This window comes from Lontra canadensis, unplaced genomic scaffold (genome assembly GCF_010015895.1).
Source record: "Lontra canadensis isolate GAN:19392208 unplaced genomic scaffold, GSC_riverotter_1.0 scaffold11, whole genome shotgun sequence".
NCBI classification, from domain to species: domain Eukaryota; kingdom Metazoa; phylum Chordata; class Mammalia; order Carnivora; family Mustelidae; genus Lontra; species Lontra canadensis.
Window position 1 is genome coordinate 323,778 of NW_022631005.1, and position 23,398 is coordinate 347,175.

Genomic DNA, 23,398 nt, shown 5'->3' on the forward strand with positions numbered 1-23,398 from the left:
GAAGGAGAGGAGATAAGCACAGAAAACTAACGTGATGGAGAGATTACACAGGGCCTTGGAAGTCCTTATAAGGACTTGGCTTTTACTCTGGGTAACGGGGAGCCAATGCACAGTTCTGAGTAGAAGAGTGACCAGATCTGACTAAAATTTTAAAAAAAAGAACATTCTGTGAAGACAACAGACTACAAGGGAAATATCAGTTAAGAACTATTTCAGTTACACAGCTGGGAGATTACTGAATGTTGGGGTAGAATAATTTACTATGACAAATCGATTTAAATATATACTAACTGGACATAACAGGAGTTTATGTCTTGCTTGTATAACATCCCCGGATAAGTATTCAGATCAGGAAGACAATTGTCCTACATCTAGACCCCTTCCATCTTTTAGCGCTGCCCCGTCTTTTCGAGGTCCCCTGTTTTTATCTGAATCCAAGCAGGAAGGAACATAATATGGAGGAACTTAGATGGGAAGTTTTAATGGGTCCAGCATTCAAGTTCACTTCTATTCCACAAGAGAAAACCATCATATGGACATAACTATATAAATGAAGATGGGGAAATTATACTAACCAGGTTTCTCAAAAAAGGAAGAATGGATTTGGGTGGGTATCTAGCAGTTCCCACAGTTCATACCCAAATGGTAGCCATGGAAATAGTAAGAAGTGGTAGGATTGTTAACATATTGTGCACATATTCTGAAAATAGACCCTGTATGATTTCCTGATGAATTAATCATGGGATGGTGAGAGAAAAAAAAGAAAAAAGACCCAAGTATGATGCATGGTTTTTGATCTAGCAACTGGAAGGAACTGCCATTAACTGACATGTGGAAACCTTTTTTTGGTAAGAGCAGGTTTTGGGAGGAAGATAAATGTCAGTTTCTTTGAATGTGTTATATTTGAGATGGCATCAAGGGAGGACATAGAGTAGGCAATTGATTACATGGTCTGGAATCTGGCAAAGAGGACTGGACTGGAAATACAAGTTGTATTAAAACCTGAAACTGGCAACATTGTCAGGGAATAAATATAAGCAGAGAAGACATGAAGATCAAGGACTGAGCCCTGGAGCATCTGAACATCGAGGCCAAAGAGAAGAGGAACCAGCAAAGGGGGCTGTGAAGACAGGAGAAAGACCAAAAGACTACAATGTCCTAGAAATGAAGTGAGGAAAGTGTATCATGGTGCGAGTCATCCTCTGTGCCCCGTGCTGCTGAGAGGCTAAGCAGAAACCGACCATGAGATCAAGCAAGGTGGAAGTCACTGGTGACCTTGCCTACGCAGTTCTCATGGAGTGGTAGTGGATAACAGCCTGGCTGAAGGAGGTTTAAGAGAAAATAGGAGGAGCAGGGCTGGAAAGAGCAAGCACTGACAGTACTTTCAAGTGTTTTCTACAAAGGGGAATGAAGAAATTGGGCAAGGCTGGATAAAGTAGGGTCAAGACAATTTTTTAAGATGGGAGAAATAATAGCATGTCTGTGGCCTGATGTAAAAAGAGAAAACTGTTGATGATGAAGGAGCCTGAGGAACTGCTAGGATTCGGTCCTTAAGTAGACGAGAGGAAAACAGGGGTAGTGGAGAGCTGGCCACGATCTATGGTAACAGGCAAGAACGCAGAATACGGGGCCCCAAATGTTAAAGGCTGAGGCAATGCGGCACTGAAAGTTTGTGGGAAGTTCTCTTCTAATTGCTTCAATCAGGATTAGAGTAGGATATAAATTATGAGCTGAGAAGGTGAGGAGTAAGGTAGTAAAAGTTTGAGGGAAAGCACAGTATGCCCACGGGGGAACAGTAAGTACCAACTCGAGGTTCATAAATTTAACGTGAACCCTGTTCAGCACTTCTTTTTCTCCAGCCATACTCGGTTTCTTCGGAGTACGTGTGAAGTACGCAAGAGCAGATTTAAACAGGCCTGTGGTTTTGCCAAGCCAGTATGACATTAGAGAAGATCATGAGAGGGAAGCGGACTGGTTCATCCACAGCTACTAGACTTCCCTCTCTCAGTCATCCCATGACTATCTAACTCACTCGAGTTCTGTGAATTCTTCTGCTTTGCGTCCTCCCATTTCCTGCCCCCATTGGTTATTCTCAGGAACAGTTTATATGCCTTTACCACTCCTCACTAAGATTACCGCAATTCCTCCTAAACCAGTCTTCTTGTCTCTAAAATCTCCATCTCCCATCTCCCTTTCCAGTCCATCTTCCACGCTACAGACAGAATGTGCTTTCTATGCAAATCTTAAAAAAACAAGTTTATTGAATCAATGATCCCATTAACACTCTGATCCCATTAACACTCCCCCGCCCCCCGTCATAGCTATCGGGATAAAGTCCACATGTCCACACTTAGGGCACAGAAGTTTTTATTAGTGATGCCTGCATAGCTCTGGGGCTGCATCTGCCATGTGCCCACAAGTGCTCCCACAGGTACTCTGCGCTTGCCCACGGGAACTGCCACGTGTAACGAGGGAACTGCTGCCACATCTGCTATAATGCCGGATTCGCCGCTCCCTCCAACCACCTAGAAAGGAAGATCCTCGAACAGAAGGGACTTGCTTTATGTCTCGAATCCTGAGGACTTGGCAGGGAGAAGACTCTCAGAGAATACTGACTCAACAAATACACGCAGGCCACAGAAAGGACTGGAGCCTAAGGGCTAAGGACACTAATACACGTTTTGGTAAACCATATAATAAGAGCGTTATTTTGCCAAATAAGTTGCACAACAATATTCATTTATTCATTCATTCAATAAACTTGTTTTTTTAAGATTTTATTTATTTATTTGAAAGACAGAGATCACAAGTAGGCAGAGGCGGGGGGGGGGGGCGTGGTGTTGCAGGGGAAGCAGGCTCCCTGCTGAGCAGAAAGCCCCATGTGGGGCTCGATCCTGGGACTCTGGAATCATGACCTGAGCTGAAGGCAGAGGCATTTAAGAGTCTTTATTATATACAAATCATCATAGCCAGGTGCTGAATAGAATCTAGTGGGGTGAGACAGTAAGGAAATGATTACAGGGGGGCGCCTGGGTGGCTCAGTGGGTTAAGCCTCTGCCTTGGGCTCAGGTCATGATCTTAGGGTCCTGGGATTGAGCCCCACGTTGGGCTCACTGCTTAGCGGGGAGCCTGCTTCCCTTTCTCTCTCTACCTGCCTCTCTGCCTACTTGTGATCTGTCAAATAAATAAATAAAATAAAATCTTAAAAAAAAAGAGAAAGAAATGATTATAGTCAATTTCCTACTTCTATGACCAGACTTGAAGAGAGACTTTAAGTTTAAAAACATGTGCTAGCAAAATATATATCAAATATACATCTAACTGGTATTGTGACTAGAATTAGAATACAGCATGAAAGTTGTAACTTTCTCCGTATTTCTCATTGCATTAACAGCACTGAACTTGAGTTTGGTGCGTTCTGTCCAGCCTCAGTCTGCTTTCCCAATTTACCCTAGAAAAACACAACTGTGGTTGTTATAACAATAAGAAGCTTCCTCAAAAATATTATCCAGCTCCCTGCAACATTAGCTCCAAAAACAATTCACAGAGAGGAGAGATTTGGTTCTACGCATTTAAAAATCATAACTAGGGGCGCCTGGGTGGCTCAGTGGGTTAAGCCGCTGCCTTCGGCTCAGGTCATGATCTCAGAGTCCTGGGATCGAGTCCCACATCGGGCTCTCTGCTCAGCAGGGACCCTGCTTCCCCCTCTCTCTCTCTCTGCCTGCCTCTCCATCTACTTGTGATCTCTCTCTGTCAAATAAATAAATAAATTCTTTAAAAAAAAAAATCATAACTACATTCCCACTATTTGGCTGCCAGAAAAAAAAAAGTGTATCCATTTTAAGGCTCTATGTTTAAGGGTGCTCAAATATGAAACTAGTTTGATTTATAGCATATTAGTATGAATCAACTAAAGGTATGGAAGCTCTTTGATATCTCTGCTTAAATACATACATTGTATATCTATGTAATTTAAACTTGTGTCTGCCTCCCTATGTACACACATATGCACATGCACACACACACACACACATATATACATTTATTTGAATTCAACCAGGTAGTTGACATAAAATAACAAAATCACTTTTTACTTAATTGAAAAATCACATAAGTATACATTTTATATTTATTATAAACTACATTTCATTGAATTATATATTTATGCATTCCCTTATGACGCAGAGTTGTATACACAAATACATGTACCATTACTTTATAGGTGATAAGGGATTTCCAAGGTAATTCTGATTATGTAAGACTTCTACTTCATGTGCTAAATTCAGAATAACTCCACCATAAGATAAAACTGCACTGTGACAATATTACTAAGAATCATTTTCAAGCTTTTACGCATTTGCTTAGTCTCTAAGGCATGCGTAAAGTACTTAGTTGTGGATCTGGACATATTTCCCTTTAAAAAGATTTATTTTCATATTTAAATTTCAAAATTTTCTCCTAAAAATAGCCTTTAATTAAAAAAAAATGTTCTGGGGGAGACTGGATGGCTGAGCTGTTAAGCGGCTGCCTTCAGGTCAGGTCATGAGCCCAGGGTTCTGGGATGGAGCACCCCCGCCACCCTGGCCCCCGAATTGGGCTCCCTGCTCAGTGGGAAGCCTGCTTCTCCCTCTCCCACTCCTCATACCTGTGTTCCCTCTCTCTCTGTGTCTCTCTCTGTCAAATAAATAAAATCTTTTTAAAATATGTTCTGTATTTTTTTTAACATTCACAATGGCAATTGGTAAGATCTCCTGAAATCAAAAAAAAGTGTATTAGTTACTGTTGCATTTTCTGTCAAATTATGTTACTTCTTACTATTAGATATATTGTTTTAGAGTTTTGTCTTCAATAATTTATGATTTAACAGTTGAATAATTCAGGTTTTAAAATAAGGTGCTACACATCTTGCTCTCATGAATGCTAACAGAAATTCAGCTGAGAAAGAGCAGGACATGGAGTTCATCACTGGAACTAAGGGCTTAGATCACGAGAGAAGGTCATCAGACGTGGCTGGTAAATAAATATATATTCCCTCTGGGTGTGCATAATTCCCCAGCCTCTGCATTTCTAATCTGTGATACACTGCTACAGGGTTAGAAGAAAAAGGTGTGGAAATGTGCACGTCCCCATGAACAGGGTCGGCTCTCCCCTTCTTACAATTGTAGTAGAGAAATGTCCTTCAAGACAATGTCATTGGACCGTTTTTATAATTACAATGAGCACCCACAGAACTTATTAACCTTTGTTGAAAAGACCCATCAGTTTATCTACTGCATTAACTTTTCTTTTTCTCTCCATGTTTCAGTGGTAATTAAATCCTGTTGCCCTTTCCTCCTTAAACACAGTGGCCACTTAGCGCTTAATGTCCCAAATCCAGTTCCTCAGTTAAATATTTGAGGTTGACAGCAACTGGTACTCAGTACGGTTTTATTTTCAGTGCTCATTCACTCCCAAGAAACTTTAATTCTCCCCAGCCAGCTATTTACCATTTAATCAACACTAAGACTGAAACTTTCTTTATTCAATAAGTTTATTCTGTTTAATGCTTTACTTTCATTTTAAAATTTAAATTTACTTTCACTTAAAATTACTTTCACTTTAAATAGATATCTAAGTTATTTGATTGTTTTACAGGAATTCCATGAGACTGAATATTGCTCAAAATAAGCAGATTAGCAGCATTAGTGACATAAACACTCTCAATATCTATATTTATAAACTTAATCATTAGACCAGTATTGAATAGGGATGTCATTTCTTCAAAATGAGACCATTTCCTGCTCTTCATTAATCGCCCTTCAGTTATGACCAGATAAAAACAGAAAGACATTATTGAGTATTACAGAGATTGGTCAAATACAGAAACAAGTTGTTATCACTACTAATTTGCTAATTAAAAATACATCCTTCTGCATGCATAATTAATCTTTACTAAGCTGTCAGAGTTGAGTAGCTAAAAGATTATTAGTTTTGAACAACACAAGAGGGTGGTTACAATGGGATAGGAGAGCCAGTCCACAATAAACCTTTCTATCCATAGAGCGGCATTCCGTGCCCACCAACTTGCCCTTAGAACAGGATTACTAATTTCTTATGAAAGAAAACTAAGCAGAGTAAAAACAATTTAAATGAGAAAATCTCAGTTGTATACCCTTTGTTTCCCGGTGCTTCTATGCCTTCCTTTAACCAACAGTATTGCATATGACACTCTTGTTTTTTAGTGGATGGCACTATTCAGTCAACCACATCACAAAACAAAACCAAGAAAATTATTTTCAGAGACTCTAAGAGCCAGCCAATCTCTAGGATCCCATGTTTGAATCACAGTGATTCACCAGAAGCCTACAGACTTGGGCCCCAACAGTTTAGCCCTTTTAAGAATTAGCTTCAGTGATGTGTTCCTCCTTAATGTTATGCCAGCTGCTGTGAGAAAGGACCCTAAGTCTACTTTCGCATGGGCTGTGAAACTACAGTTGGTCAATGTAACATCAATAAACGTACTTCATATAAGAAGCCACATGATTTTTTTGAAAAGAATTTAGCTCAGGTAAAAATAGGATCTTATTAGCCTTTCGGGTCGTCAAGAGTTATGTACTTTATTCCTGTGGTTCCCTTTTCACACAATGTTACTGATCCTCCATCAGCACTGCAATCAAATGATGTCATTGTTGTTTCTTTTTTACCTGCCTTAACTTTCCTTTTTTTACTCCTTTTATTACGTCTTCATTTGTGTGGCCTCAAATTCTTTTGAGAAAGGCAAGTATAGATATTTCTCAATAAAGATAACTGTGTTACAAGTACTTCCAGACTTTTCACAGAACTACAGTCCAAATCTCACTTTCTGTTAAAAGTTTAAAAAGTTGTGTCTGAAAAAAAAGTTGTGTCTGGTCAGAGTATGAAACAAAATAAAACATTTTTTTTAAACAGCATTTAAAAAAAATTCTCACTACATATAAAATTATTTCATCATCCTTGATCCTGGCACAGTAGCAATAAAATGCAACCATTACACACTATATACTCATTCCACACATACATACGTGCAAACTGGACATCTACAAATACTTAAACTGCAATAGGACATTTAAAAGACAATCTCATGAAATCCCTGACTAGTTTGATAAATTTATACTTTTTATGACTCTGTACTCTGAGAGCTATTCAGTGTTTTTTAGCCAGTTTTCCCAATAACAACATCCATTTCAACATATTTTGAATAGAGAAGCAATTCCTTTAAATAGTATATCATCCAAGAAAGTTATTATGATTCCATATTACCTAATATATAGTTCTTATTCAAATTTATCTAATTACACCCAAAATATGTAGCTTGAAAGAGAGACAAAGAGAGAGAGAGATCTCAATCTCTAGGACCCTATCAAGGTACCTGTGCTGCATTTGGGGAGCATTTAGTCTCCTTCATTTGAGAATGGTCCTACCACTGTTATTTCTTTTATGAAAATGACATTTGCAGGACAGATGTCTTATAGAATGTACATATTTTGGATGTGTCTGATTCATACTTCATAAAAAGACAGAAGTTAAGCATTTTGGCAGAAATACCACATAGATGGTGCTGCGCGTGCCTCATTACATCATTTCTGGAGACACATCAGTTTGACCCATTACAGGTAAGGCTAAATTTGATCACATGGATAAAGGTGTGACTGCCAGATCTCTCCACTATGAAAACATATCTTTCTCTTTCCAATTCATAAAGAAATTGGTAGGGTGACACTTTGAGACCATGTAAATATCCTCCTCATCTACAATCTTTCGCTCAGTGGTTTTAATGTCCAATGATGATCCTTGCCTGACTCAATTACCAGCACAAAGCATTATCCCTCTACATGTTTAGCCACCTTTCTGCTGTAAAGGACAACTGTACATTCTGCCCCTCTCCCCCATTTTTTCTTTGCACTGAGGTAGGGTTTTTTGGTTAAGTATCATTATGGTCTAACATTATCTTTTCATTCAATGTGCTATAATTCATTACTATCATTTTTCTTTTTGATATCAAATTATCCCAAATCTAGCCTGTGAGAACCCTTCATTCAAGTGGGCTGCTAGATCTTCTGACATGTCCCCATCCGTTTCTGAGCTCTTGTTTCTTTCTGATTTAAAATGTTCTAGGATCTTACTGCCTGCTCCATGTTCCAGAATCAGGAATTTCTCTAAGGAGAATTGGCTCCTTTCAGTAGGAAATAGTATTTAGAAATCAAACTTTGGGCACTGAGTATTTTCACTCTTACTAGGGCATCACTGCTTCTAAAGCCTTTCCATGGACTAAGACAGAAAATGAACTTTTATAAATCTGTGAAGTCATATTTATACCTCCAATTCAAATTCAAAACCATGCTGTACTTCTCAATTTCCTTCTACTCCATATTTATATCCCCTGAAAACACTGGTTCCCCAAAATCCAATATAGTTACTCATTTATTCTGTCCTATATTACACACAAAATAATTTCAGAATTACTACACAAGTACCACTAATAACAACAAATGGCTAAGTATAAAGATCTCTTTGTAGGTTATGATTCTTAGACTACTTCCCCTCCAAGTCTGTACAGTCAAAATATTTATAAGCTACTTAAATTAACTTTGGGGTATGTTATGAATTTGTTAGGGTCACTTATTTCTATTTGTATTCAAGTTTAGGGTTTGCTTTTTTATCATTTTTTACTTAATTTTGTTCTTTGAATATGTGAAATAGTCGCATAATTCAAAAGTCACAACTAAATAAAGACATATCCTCCCAGCCTTATCCTCCCTAAACTGCCCCCCAAAGCACTCCTTACAGATAATTATTTCATTGGTTTCTGGCTTAATTCTTCCTATATTTCTCTTTTGCAAAAATAAGCCTTATTCTTTTCCCTTCTTTATTACCAAAAATGGACCATAATTAGCATAGAGGCATACCTCATTTGACTGTGCTTCACTTACTGCGCTTCACGGATATTGTGTTGTTGTTTTTTTTTGTTTTGTTTTGTTTTTACAAGTTGTAGGTTTCTGACAACCCTGCATCAAACAAGGCTATTTGTGCCATTTTTTCCAACAGCATTTGTTCACTTTGTGTCTCTGGGTTACAACTTGGTAATTCTCACAATATCCAAACTTTTCACTATGATGATCTGTGATCAGTGATCTTCAATGTCACAACTGTAACTGTTTTGGGGCACCACAAACTGCACCCCTATAAGACAGCAAACTTAATAGTGACATATTCTGTATTCAGACTTCTCCACCCACGGGACATTCCTCCATCTCCCTCCTATCCCCCCCAGATCTATTCCCTGAGACACGACAATATTGAAATTAGGTCAACTAATAAGCCTACAGTGGCCTCTAAGTGTTCAAGGGAAAGAGTCACATATCTCTTTTGTTAAATCAAAACTTAGAAATGATTAAGCTTAGTGAGGAAGGCATGTCAAAAGTAGAGACAGGCCAAAAGCTAGGCCTCTTGTACCAGTTAGCCAAGCTGTGAAAGCAAAGGAAAAATTCTTGAAAGAAATTAAAAGGACAATAGGGGTGGCGGGGGGACTGAATTGGAAGAAATCAGAGAGGGAGACAAACCATATGAGACTCTTGACTCCAAGAAACAAACTGAGGGTTGTAGAAAGGGAGATGGGTTGGGGGATGGGGTAACTGGGTGATGAGCATTAAAGTGGGCACATGCCAGGATGGGCGCTGGGTGAGACACTCAACTAGTGAATGCCTGAACATTATATCAAAAACTAACGATGTACTATACCTTGGCTACCTGAATTTAAATAAAAAAATGATTATAATAGTAAAGTTTGTGCCATGTATATTTTGCCACAATAAAAAGAATTAGAATCATGTTAAAAAAAAAGCGCTACTCCAGTGAACACATGAATGATAAGAAAGCAAAACAACCTTATTGCTGATAATGGAGAAAGTTTTAGCGGTCTGGATAGAAGATCAAACCAGCTACAACATTCCCTTAAGCCAAAGCCTAATCCAGAGCAAGGCCCTAGCTCTCAAGTCTCTGAAGGCTGAGATTGGTGAGGAGGCTGCAGAAGACAAGCTGGGAGCAAGCAGAGGCTGGTTCGTGAGGTTTAAAGAAAGAAGCCGTCTCCACAGCATCAAGGTGCGAGGGGAAGCGGCAGGTGCCGATGTAGAAGCTGCAGCCAGTGCTCCAGAAGGATCTAGCCAGGATTATTAATGAAGGTGGCTACACTAAGTAAAAGATTTTCAACGTAGATCAAACAGACCTATATTAAAAGAAGATGCCATCTAGGACTTTCGGAGCTAGAGCTAGCCTGGTTTCAAAGCTTCAAAAAACGAGCTAATTCTTGTTAAGAGCGAATGCAGCTGGTAACTTTAAGTTAAAGCCAATACTCATTGGCCACTCCAAAAATCCTAGGGCGCTTAAGAATTATGCTCAATCGGGGCGCCTGGGTGCCTCAGTGGGTTAAAGCCTCTGCCTTCGGCTCAGGTCATGATCCCAGGATTCTGGGATCGAGCCCCACAATGGGCTCTCTGCTTGGCAGGGAGCCTGCTTCCCTCTCTCTCTCTCTGCCTGCCTCTCTGCCTACTTGTGATCTCTCTGTCAAATAAATAAATAAAATGTTAAAAGAAAAAGAATTATGCTCAATCTATCCTGCCTGCACTCTATAAATGGAACCATAAAGTCTGGATGACAGGACATTGGTTTACAACTTGAATTACTGAATATTTTAAGTGCACTGTTGAGACCTACTGCCCAGAAAAAAGATTCCTTTCAAAATATGACTGCTCAGTGACAATGCACTCAGTCACCCAGGAGCCCTGATGGAGAGGTGCCCTGAGACTGATGATGTTCTCATGCCAGCTAGCATAGCATCTCTTCTGCAGCCCATGGATCAAGGAGCAATTCTGACTTTCAAGTCTTATTATTTAAGAAATACATTTCATAGGTTATAGCTGCCACGGATAAGGATTCCTCTGATGGACAACTGAAAACCTTCGGGAAAGGCTTCACCATTCTAGATGTCACTAAAAATAGTCATGATTCATAAGAGGTCAAAATAACAACATTAAATACAGGAGTTTAGAAGAAGTGGATTCCAACCCTCACGGATGATTCTGAGGGGGTTCAAGCCTCCAGTGGAGGAAGCACTCCCGCTGTGGTGGAAACAGCAAGAGAACGTGAAGTGGACCCTGAAGATATGACGGCACTGCAGCCATCTCATGCTGCCACCTGAGCAGATAAGGAGTCGACTCTTATGAATGAACAAAGTAAAGTGGTTTCTTATTTATTTATTTATTTATTTATTTATTTGACAGACAGAGATCACAAGTAGGCAGAGAGGCAGGCAGAGAGAGAGGAGGAAGCAGGCTCCCCGCTGAGCAGAGAGCCCGATGCGGGGCTCGATCCCAGGACCCTGAGATCATGACCTGAGCCGAAGGCAGAGGCTTAACCCACTGAGCCACCCAGGCGCCCGTAAAGTGGTTTCTTGAAACGGAATCTACTCCTGATAAAGAGGCTGTGAAGACTGTGGAAATGACGACAAAGGATTCAGAGTGTTCCATAAACCTAGCTGACAGAGAGGCAGCAGGGTTTGAGAGGACTGACCCCCGATTTCGAAAGAAGTTCTGCTGTGGGTAAAATGCTATTAAACAGCATCGCATGCTGTCAAGAAACTGTTCATGAAAGGAAGAGTCCGCCGATGTGGCAAATTTCACGCTGTCTTACGTTAAGACATTGCTACAGCCACCTGCACCTTCAGCAACCAGCTCCCCGATCAGGCACAGCCATCAGCACTGAGGCATGGACATCCACCAGCAAAGAGATTCACCCCTCACTGAAAGCTCCCATGACAGCATTTGCAGCAATGAAGTATTTTTAAATTAAGGCACGTACGTTGTGTTTTCGGACATAATGCTATCGCATGCTTAATAGACTACAGTGTAGTGTGAACATAATTTTATACGCACTAGAAAACAAAGAAACTCCTTTGACTCTTTATTGCAGTGGGTCTGACCGAAATGATCATATTTCCAATGTCTATATATATCTCTGTATATATTTTCTTTTTTTTTTCTATATATATTTTCTATCTGGATATCATTCCAGATCAACTCATAGAAATCTTCCTTATTCTTCCTAATATCCCAGTTAATTTGATCAGTTTCCTATGGACAGAGTTTAGGTGTTTTCTAATATTGTGCTGTTACGAGTAATCCTATAATAAACAACTTTGGGCATATGTAATTCCCTATTTGTACCGGAAATTCATGAGGGTAAACCACCAGAACTTGGACTGGGAGGTAAATGCAGGCCCAGTCTTGTGAGCTGTCATAAAACCCTCCTAGTATCCTAGCCCTTCACATTCGTATTGGCCATATATGAGCGTGTTTGTTTCTTCACAGACATACTAGCTAAGCCTATTCGAATCTTTTGAACTTTTGCCAATTTGAAAAGGTGACAGTGGTCGCTCCGTGTATTTTAATTTGCATTTCTCTTATTGTTCATGAAGCTGAATATCATTTCACATATTTTAATAAGTCATATCTTTTTTGGTGAACTGTGTCTCCTGCGCATTTTTAAAACCACAATTTAAATCTTTTCTTAATGGAAAAGTTACTTCAATAATGCCTTCAAAAAAAAAATAATGCCTTCAAACTTGGTTCCAAAAAGAATAAAAAATGAAAACTGGAAGAATATATGACTTGACTGAGAAGAACACTAAATATCATCTGAAACTACAATGTCCCATTCCACACTGTGTTCTAAATAGTCCATTAAAAAGTGGCAGTTCAATGTTACAAAAAATGCATTCAAGTACAATTTCTTCGCGCTAACAAACATAATTGGCTAACCCCACAAATAACCCTGCCACTCAGGGAGGTCAAAGTTCAGGAAACAGGCAACGGAGAGACATTTTGTTGTAACAGTTGCGTCACACCTACCTCATTAGTACAGGTAATTCTTCGAGGATGAGGGGCTTCCTGTTGCAACTGATACACTGTAAAGACAGAGAGTAAATCATTCCATATGAGCTCATAGAAATCGTCCTTATTCTTTTAAGTGTTTGAGTTTATTCAATTAGTCTCCTATGGACAAACATTCAGGTTTTTTCTAATATTCTGCTACACAAATAATCCTAAATGTCCCTTTTGTAGAAAGTTTGACTATATTAGGAATCACAAATTGGCTGCTTTTTTACATTCCCAAGAAAACTATGGTACAGTCCTATTTGCTATTAAATTAAAATTTGTTAAGAGCAATGCAAAGAAAGCAAAACAATCTAAACTTAATGAAAGCCCAAAAGCAAGCATAAATAGAAAAATCAAAATCCATACAAATGTCTTTTTACCTCTTAACAAATCAGTACTGGGTATTTGGCTGTGTTCTCCATAATCTGGTCTTTTATTTTCTCCAATTCTTGGTGGATGTATTGCATAAATCATGTCTCTCATATAAGCCAATAATGGTTATATATTCTTAAAGCACATTATTACATGTCAAACTTGAAGCTAAAATTAGGATTTATGTTAGAAGTAACAGATGTGCTGCTTTTCTCCCCTATTTATACTGCAAACGTCTATCTTCAAAGATAATCTCCCCTAAAAACAAAATTTCTGAGCCAAAGTTACCACCGTTTCTTCCACTAGAGCAAGTGCAGCACAAGATAGAATTCAGGTACTGAAGGAACTTTGTTAACTACTGAGGAGGGTAATTTTTAGAGTGATACCAATACTATGATATTCTACCCTTGCTTCAGACTTTCTGATTTGTAATGAAGAAATAAAGAACAAAAAGTGGTAGTCATCAGAGAGAGTATGCTTATGTTTATCTAAGTTTATCTCTTGGAGGTATTTTTTCCTTCTATTTCTACATACATAATCACATATAATTGAATGTAAGTTAATAATGTATTTAAATACTTAGACATTTTGTCACCATAACATCAAACTAACCAGCTTTCTGCAATTGTCAGATAATGAATGACTTAAATTTCAATTGGACAGGGGCCCCTGGGTGGCTCAGTCGTTAAGCATCTGCCTTTAGCTCAGGCTGTAGTCCCGGGGTCTTGGGATCCTGCCCTCATCTGGCTTCCTGCTCAGCGGGAAGCCTGCTTCTCCCTCTCTCACTCCCCCTGCTTGTGTTTCCGCTCTCGCTGTGTGTTTATCAAATAAATAAATAAAATCATTTTTTAAAAAAATTTCAGCGGGGCAGGGGCTCCTGGATGGCTCAGTCAGTTAACCATCTGCCTTCAGCTCAGGTCATGGTCCCAGGGTCCTGAGATCAAGCCCCACATGGGGCTCCCTACTCAGCGGGAAGCCTGCTTCTCCCTCTCTCTCTACCTGTTGCTCTGCCTACTTGTACTCTCTATCTGTCAGATAAATAAATAAAATCTTTTTAAAAAAAATTTCAATTGGACATCATTATATAGACTCCACTTCTGATATTTTTATATTTATCATAGGGACATATGGAAAACACTTAATTACACTATACATATATACACACATATATAATTAGACTATATACATTATATATGTATTGTATATACACAAAATATACACCAAGCACATATACAGACACACTTGACTGTTCTGTATTGCTTTGTAAAGGGAATATATACTATGACAGTTAAGAATCTTAAGTCTTGAAACAGATCACTTGGGGCTTGAACACTGGAGCTTTACCACCAACCCTGCATACTTTACCTCGGTTTCCCTCATTTGTAAAATGGAGATAATAATAGTTTCTACTTCACAGATTACTGAAAGAATTAAATAAGTTATTATATGTGGGAGATGTAAAATAGTTGCTAACACCTAGAAAACACTCAATAAAGATTATTAATATACATAGGTGACCGATACAAATACATACAATTATTTACATTAATATTTGGTTACTAGGATGTTTCTTGAATTCACCACCAAAACCAGGGAAATGTAATTTAAAAGGTACCAAGACGACATAGCTTTCCTACTTAAAAACCAAAAAAATAAACAAAACCCACTCCCTCATAATGTATGAAATTCTACGGATAGAAAAGAATTCCTTTGTCTTTTCCTTCTCGTTGCAAAAATGCCTGACATTTCATATATTAAAAATAGTTTTAGATAACCGTATTTTATTGTGAAAGTCGATTTTTCAAAAATATTCCTGTGAATACGTTGTTAAAGATAGAGATGACATGGAAGGAACAGTTAGTTCTCAGCTCTCGGAGAATGTTAGAAAGAGGAGAGACCAAGTCTGTCCAGTCCTGAGACTGACAAAACACACACAGCACCTAGACACACCCAGATAAATCTCCATCCTGCTAACAGAAGCCAACACATGATTTGCACAAAGGGACGATTCTTCAGGTCCACTCCTCCATATGACTAACTAGTCCATGTGAAAAGTCAATGCACATTTCCACTCTTAGTAATCCTCAAAAGATCAGTTTTTCTTTACCAAGAAAATGCTTGGGAAAGTACCGTCACCTATGGAAACTCAATTATGAGAACTGAATGGTAGTCAAGAAGGACATTAAAAGTTACTAGAGAATATAAAACATCGATTTTGATTCAAAGCACAAATACTGAAGTATATGGTTATCGCCAGTTATAGATTTACCCATTCACTAAGCACACATTAAGATAAGCCAATTTGAAAAAAAAGGAGTGATAATATCCTCACATGGGAATTGTAGCCTTTGTTTTAACCAGCCTTTCAAAGGGTATAGCTGAGCTTTATGGAAAGGAGCAATTTTTATACAAATGTTTCCTCATTTGTGACCAATGGTTGGTTTACCTTTAAGATCCATTTTTAACAACTAACATAGAAGGAGGACCTCAGCTACTGTAGAACTGAATGTAACAAATGAATTCAAGGAATATCTATCAGAAAGACCATTGAAAAGGTCACCATAATAAAGACTGACTAATTTAGGCTCTTCTCAATTTAGAATTCTTGGTAATTTAAACTGGAACTCAGGTGAAACTTAAATTGCACAATCATTAAATGATTCACCAAAAATTAACTTCTGAATTCAAGATGAGAAGATATATGATTAGAGTACTTAACATTTTTCAATCGCCTTAGAAATGTCAATGCTTATACTGTCATTAGTGAATTTCTCAGTACCCGGAGACAGTAACAAAATTGTTAAGTTCGACGATCACGATTTTAGGTATCTTGAGGTCAAAATAGGCTCACATGTTTGGCTTGCTGTTTTCTAAATTTAAACTTTTTTGTTTGTCTGTTTTTAAAGATTTTATTTACTTATTTGTCAGAAAGAGAAAAAGACAGCACAAGGAAGGGGAGCGGCAGAAAGAGGGAGGGAGAAGCAAGCTTCCCGCTGAACAGGGAGTTGAATGCGGGACTCAATTCCCAGGACCCTGGGACCATGACCTGAGCCGAAGGTAGACACTTAACCAACTGAGGCACCCAGGTGCCCTAAATTGTTTTTAACATTTAAAAATTAAGAGATTTAACAGTAACAACAAAGGTAAAAGAGAATTCCACTTCCAAAATATCAGATAATGTGACAACATCTGAGCAAGTGCTCGATAAAGGGGAGCTCATTATGATCCACTCCCTGCAGACAGGGCATCCATGCTCCACTTCCCCTCTGGGCCACTTGGCTTACTCGCCTCGTTTATTACAGGCTAGGGTCCTGGTTTAAGTCAAGCAATTTATATCAAAAAGCAACAGAATGGGGGCACCTGGGTGTCTCAGTCAGTTAAGGGTCTGATTCTTGATTTCCACTCAGTTAACGATCTCAGGGCTATGAGACCCAGCCCTGCATGGGGCTCTGCATTCATGGGGACTCTGCTGGAGGATTCTTTCCCTCTGCCTCTCCCCCTGCTCGTGCTCTCTAAATAAATAAATAAAATCTTTTTTAAAAAGGCAATAAAACTATATTTATTTAAAAAGAGTCCTGGGGCACCTGGGTGGCTCAGTCCTTAAGCGTCCATCTTCGGCTCAGGTGATGATCCCGGGGTCCTGGGATCGAGCCCCACATGGGGCTCCCTGTTCAGTGGAAGCCTGCTCCTCCCTCTCCCACTCCTCCTGCTTGTTTTCCCTCTCTTGCTGTCAAATAAATAAATAAAATCTTATTAAAAAAAAAAAGAGTCCTCAACTTAGGCATCTTGCTGGTTTTATTTTCCTACTGGTTCATATTTTTAAGTTTATAGAATTATGTTGGGTGGAGCTCAGACATTGAGATTACTAAAAGAAACTATAAAATTCAGTAGAATTGTCACCAAAACAAAAAATGCCATTTTAAAAAACATGGTAGCTACTGTAAGACATTTAGAGATATAGAAAATACAAATCACCTATACATTTAGTGCTCAATATTCTTGAAAGGGGAAAAAAATCACCACCATGATTTAATAACTATGTGAGGCTTCACAGATGCTCTTACACAAAAAAATGCGCAAGGTACAAGTCAGAGAAAAGGGAACAAACGTAAACTGAAAACCGAAAAATGCAGACAAGAATCTTAAACAGGCTTCTAGCCAATGAGAAAATGAGATAAAATCTCTAAGAAATAAAGAACATTAGTCATTTTTATACATTCTTTGAACTATACTCCCCGGAAATAAAAAGGCACCAGCAGGGATGAGGGAAAAAGCCTCTATGGCAATATTTTTAGAGACTGTTCATATTTTACTTACTATAATTAGCCCAAAGTAGCAACCTATTAAAATAAATCTATCTGTTGTTCTGGGAACATAAAACCAAGAATCTGAATCGCTGCTCCTTCAGTCAGCAAATTCCAGCAATGTACCGATACCAAATTGAGGATAACTCAACATTTACGAAGATGTTAAAAATGGGTATTTAAAGTACAGGTTTCTCAGGTTGCTTATCCAACTTTATAGATAAACAAACCTTCCAGTGCTGGTGTCTGCAATAGTGCATTCATGGATTTCTTTTTAAAGCTACTCTGGTTATATGAATCCTCTTTCCACTTCCTAAAAATCTGAAATATCTTTTACCTCAAGAAATAATATCCTCTAGGGAGAAAGGAAGGGAAAATAAAGGACTAAGAACCTAGACTCTTTAAAGGGAAACGGTTTTTATTCTAATGCAAATTTTAAAGAGCAATATAGAATTCAAATTCAAATGCAATTACTATAAATTCCTATAAAAAACAAACACATGCGAAAACCCTCTTTTCTTTGGCCTCTTTTCACCCACTCATTCTATCAAGATGGCCTCCTGACTTATCACTTACACAGTACTTTCTCATACAAAGAATTAGGATTTGAGAATAACTATACTGCTCGAATTCTTAGTTAGCTTCTCTTGGAACTAGTTTTTATCAGCCACTGAAAACAAGTGGCCTCAAGTTCAATATGGAATTCCACGCAAACTCAGAGGGATGAGATACATTCCAGACATGCAAACCATAGACACACCTTATGGAAACACTCCTGTTTTCCCACAATTATTTCTGGGCTGTTCTCAAATCCTGCTATAAATTAATTTTTCAATAATGGGTATAAAATGAAATGAATCTTCCTAATGATCTTATTATTTCTCTATCACTTATAAAGCACTATAACCCACCCAATTTAAAATTATTTGTATACTTACAGTAAGATTTCCAAACAGGAGGTCTATATTCATCTGTATCTGGAAGAATAAACACAAAATTAACATTATTGAATATTGATATTTAATTGCATATATTTAATATAATAAAATTAAGCTATAACAGTATATATTTAAACATATATTTAATATATATTTGTTGAGGTCTATGTGTCCTAGGCATTGTGTTAGACTCTAAAGGGCATTCACAGGTTTTTTAGTCTTGGTCCTTACTTTCTTGGAGTACAGTTTCACAAAGATTTTCAAAGAAAGTTACTGTATTTATCCAACTGGTTATCACATAACAACACCACGGTTAATTTTTGCAACTCATTTCTCACAGTCACTAATAGTCAATAAAGTCTTTGCATCTTCGGGCATAACCCCATAACAATTTCACTGAAAGATCCCTTAAATCACTGGAATTTTTCTTTTTCAGTAATACTGACCAGGAAACACTTAATCCTCGGAGATGTACCTCCCCCATCACATTTGGGGGATTCCAGTATAAATGGTTTTATTAACATCAGGAGAGAAGAGCAGCAAGGTACTTCTTCATTCATCATGGATAATCACAACCAAGAAATGAGAAACATTCCATTGGAAGACAATGCATCCAGGGACCCACAAAGGACATGAGGTGAACATCTGCTCTTCAGTCCATCTCCCCTCACTCTGCCTGAATGAGGACTTAGGAGTGTAAAGAGGTGAAAGAGATGGGAATACAAACACATGATGGAGAGGGGGGAATTAGAAAAAGGAGAGGCACCAGTGTGGTCTGGCATCTCATCAGTAAAGCGCAGCTCAGTATTAAATCTGTTGGTCTGAAGCTCTGCTGCAAGATCACGTAGCTAAATTGGCAGACACAGCAACGTGGAAATCTGTGGCCAGCTACGTCACCTGGTTCTGCTGGCACCCGATATAAACCCATTAAGGAGTCAGGTCCAAAAGATCCTGGTCTCCAAGGAGGCAAGAAAATTCCTGGAAAGTTTATCGCGAAGGCTGGATCTAGCATACGTAGGTTAAGTAAAAATGATAATAAACTCATCATTCCCCTCAGCCTTTAAAATATTAACACTTCACTAATAAACCACACAAATATTTGGAGCCAGAGGGCTACAGCAAGACTACTAATGATAGGCATAAGAACACAAAAAAGGAAATTCTAAGCCATGTAGAAATTGCTTGGCACTCTGAAGGATTGCTCAAATGTGTTTTTTAATGAACAAATAAAAGATTACATGAATAAATGAGTAACGAAGTAACACAGCAATACACAGTTGGCTCTCATTATTTGTCCTAGTTATATTCCACAGAGGCCACCTTGAACACCGCATAAGTGAACGTTGAACGATTGCTCCTAGTGGAAAACACAAGATTAGGTTCCTGTATGCCTCTGGTCACAACATTCTCTTCAGCCCATCAATACATAACCTTGTTTTATTTGTGCTTCTGTTTAAAGACACCTTATTTAATAAACATTGTGATTCATTAATACTGAACTCATGGCCAACAGCACTTTAACTCCTGACACAGGGAAGCTCATCTAACACTTGTATCTTTCTCCGTAAGATACATCACAGCCTTCTAGAGCTTAGCAACCCCAGACATCACTACGTGTGGGGGCCATTTTAAACAGAGAGGACAAGGGAAGCTCCTTGTTTTATACTTCTTCTGGACCCTATCTTATGTGCTTCTTCCCTTGATTTCAATTTGCACTTTCTCTATAATAAATCATGACTGTATTAACAGTGATCTCTGAGTTCTAGGAGTCCTTTCAGTGAATTATCAAGCCTGAGGGAAGTTTGAGGGAACCTCCTCCAACTTGCAGTTGGTGTCAGAATTCAGGGAAGCCTTTGGGACTGTGCCCTCTAACTGTGTAGTTGGCTCTAATTCCTTACAAACCCTGTGCAAAGACTGTACGGAAGCAGTAAGAGCCTTCTGTAGATTCCTTTGACTTTGGAGAAGGTGAGAAAGAGGCTAATTCTCAAAATTCTGCCCTTGGGGAATTGTGCATCTAGTCCTAAATAGGGCTTTCTTAGGGAGCATCAACTTTTACTTGAAGCTGTGTGACTTTAGGAAATTTACTACCTCTCTGAATCTTACTATCTATGGAGTAACATCATCGTCTAAAATGGGAACAGTAACAACACAGATTTGTTGTGAGGTCCAAACCAGGTGTCATACATAGAGCACCCTGCACTTAGGAGACTTTTAGTAAATGAGCTCCCTCGCCTGCCCTCACCAAAAGTGAATTTAAAAACACAGTGTTGTTACCATATTAGCTGCAGGCCATTGTCAATGATTTCAGCTGTGCATTTTCTTCTTATTTGTTCTTCCCTGTATCCTACTGTATTACAGAAGACACGATTCAAGATGCTACAGATCACAACTTTGTGGCCAAATAAAATGAGCATTTAACAAGTAACCAAGAACTAGTGGGAGGAAAGTTTGTTGTTTCCCGTAATATTTAAACAATTCTAATGATTAATGACTTTTAAGAGTCAAGTTTGGGTTTTAGAAGTCTTTTCCTAGCAATCTATTTTTTGCTGATGGGAGTGCAGACTGGACCGACCTCTCTGGAGTGCAATTAGCAACACAAGTCCAAAGCCTTTAGAAGTGTTTAATAGCTATCTGTTGCTGCAGCGCTCAAATAAGATGCTCTTCAAAAGAAAACACTTAAAAATTATGACAATCTTCCTCATTTTAAGGCTGGTAATCTTAAGTCACCTTGGTCTTTTTGTTGACAAAGTTAGTCAATGGGTAAGCACCACTGTCCTCAGAACTCAGGGGAAAGGAGCCCATGGAGGGGACATGGCTGGATGGTTTAGAAAACCATGCCCCAGCCTCTTAGCGAGCAGCATCAGGTGCTAGAGTTGGGGAGACTGATTTGTCAGGACTCTACATTCTTCTGGAAGGGTAGAAACAATACCCCACTCTTTGATTCCTCAGACTCAAAGTTAAGGAGTTCTGTTATAGAAGAGGCTCATAGCTCACACCAAATCCACTAGCAAGAAAAGACGAGGACATTCCTGAAATAAAATGACCTTGGAAATGGATTAACTGAAACTGATGATTAAGAGCCACCCAAATGGCTTATGGGCTCATTCTGACCCAGCATGGGGTTGATGAGAAAAGTGTCCTCAACCTCCCCAGCACTGAATCACTGAGGGTAAGAACATGAACTAACGAACCGCCACCTGGACCTCCAAGTGGGGTCACTACTGTGACATGGGCCAAGTCTGACCAGAAAGAGCATCCTAGCAGCAGTTAGGCAAGCAACTATCAACAAACAATATGGGGCTGGTCTTTAACACTGACAGAAAGTGATAAGGAAGACAGAAAGTGTACTATTATAGTGCACCTCTCTTTCTGGCCTTCGGAAGAGGATGGGACCACTGCAGGACTGAGTAAGACTGCTGGGGCTCAAACTTGCAGGAGGAGGAGGCTGCTTAAAGAGGAAGACACTGAACTTCCTACTACCTGGGGAGCTGATTAACCACCACAACCACCAATCACCACCACCAGGACTACCATTACCACCATCACCACCACCACCACCACAGGAGTATATTTGGCCCCTAAATTTATATAAAAATTCATGCTTGTTCCTTCTGTGTATCTTCTGACCCAGCAGTTCTGTTCTCTTTCTAGGAATTTAAGGATATTTAGGAGAATCGCAATATAAAAGAATATCACTGTAATATTACTTCTTTTTTTAAAAGATTTTGCTTATTCTTTTAGAGAGAGATAGAGTACAAGTGGAGGGAGGGCAGAAGGAAAGGCAGAGAATCCCAAGCAGACTCTGCACTGAGGGCAGATCCTGACGTGGGGCTCGATCTCTTGATCCTGAGATCATGACTTGAGCCAAAATCAAAAGTCATCCCTTGATGAACTGCACCACCCAAAAGTAGTGATACTACTTTTAAGACTAAAAAACTGTGGGGCACAGTCTGTTAAGCCTCAAACTGTTGGTTTTGGCTTAGGTTGTGATCTCAGGGTCATAAGACTGAGCCTCGCATTGGGCCACGTGGCACAGAGTCTGCTTGAGAGTCTCTCTTCTCTCCCTTTGCCCCTCCTGCTCATGCTCACACACTCTCTCTCTCTCTAAAAATAAATCTTTAAAAAAAAAAAAGACTAAAAAAATGTATGTATTCAACCTAAACACCCAACAACTAAAAACCAATATGATCAATTATTACATATTCCAGTTTGAAGATGCCTTGACTACATCAAAAGGACTTCATCTTGTAATCCATTAAAAGTCTGTTCTCTTTTAAATATTTTACATCTTTTAAAGCAGTGGTTCTCAAACTTTTGGTTTCAAAAATCTGAATTCTAAAGAGCTTTTAATATCTACTGATATTAACTATATTACAAATTAAAACTGACACATTTTAATTTATTTTCTTTTTTTTTTTTTAAGATTTCATTTATTTATTTGACAGAGGAGATCACAAGTAGGCAGAGAGGCAGGCAGAGAGAGAGGAGGAAGCAGCAGGCTCCCCGCAGAGCAGAGAGCCCAACATTGGGCTCAATCCCAGGACCCTGGGATCATGACCTGAGCCGAAGACAGAGGCTTTAACCCACTGAGCCACCCAGGCGCTCCTATTTTCATTTGTTTTAACAAATTTTTATATGTTAATTTGTTAAATTGTTATTTGTTCATTTGTTAAATAATATAAAAATTATATTTTAACACTTTTATAAAAGATAACTTTATTTTTCAAAACAAGAAACTTGTTTTACATTTTGAAAATATCTTTAATGTCTGCTTTAATTGAAGACAGATTCTCATACCTGCCTCTGTATTTAATATATTGTAATATCACTTGCCATG

General features: G+C 38.7%; 1 protein-coding gene across 2 annotated transcripts in view; it reads right to left on the reverse strand.

Moving 5' to 3' along the window:
• Window positions 1–23,398, reverse strand: part of CHN1 (chimerin 1) — a 204,742-nt gene that overhangs the window by 138,110 nt on the left and 43,234 nt on the right. For both annotated transcript variants that reach the window (XM_032855932.1, XM_032855934.1), the window contains 2 exons: window positions 18,562–18,600; window positions 12,921–12,976 (listed from right to left, as the gene is read on the reverse strand). In XM_032855932.1, coding sequence (XP_032711823.1) covers window positions 12,921–12,976; window positions 18,562–18,600 — 95 coding nt within the window. Of the gene's footprint in view, window positions 1–12,920; window positions 12,977–18,561; window positions 18,601–23,398 lie in introns of those variants that run through there.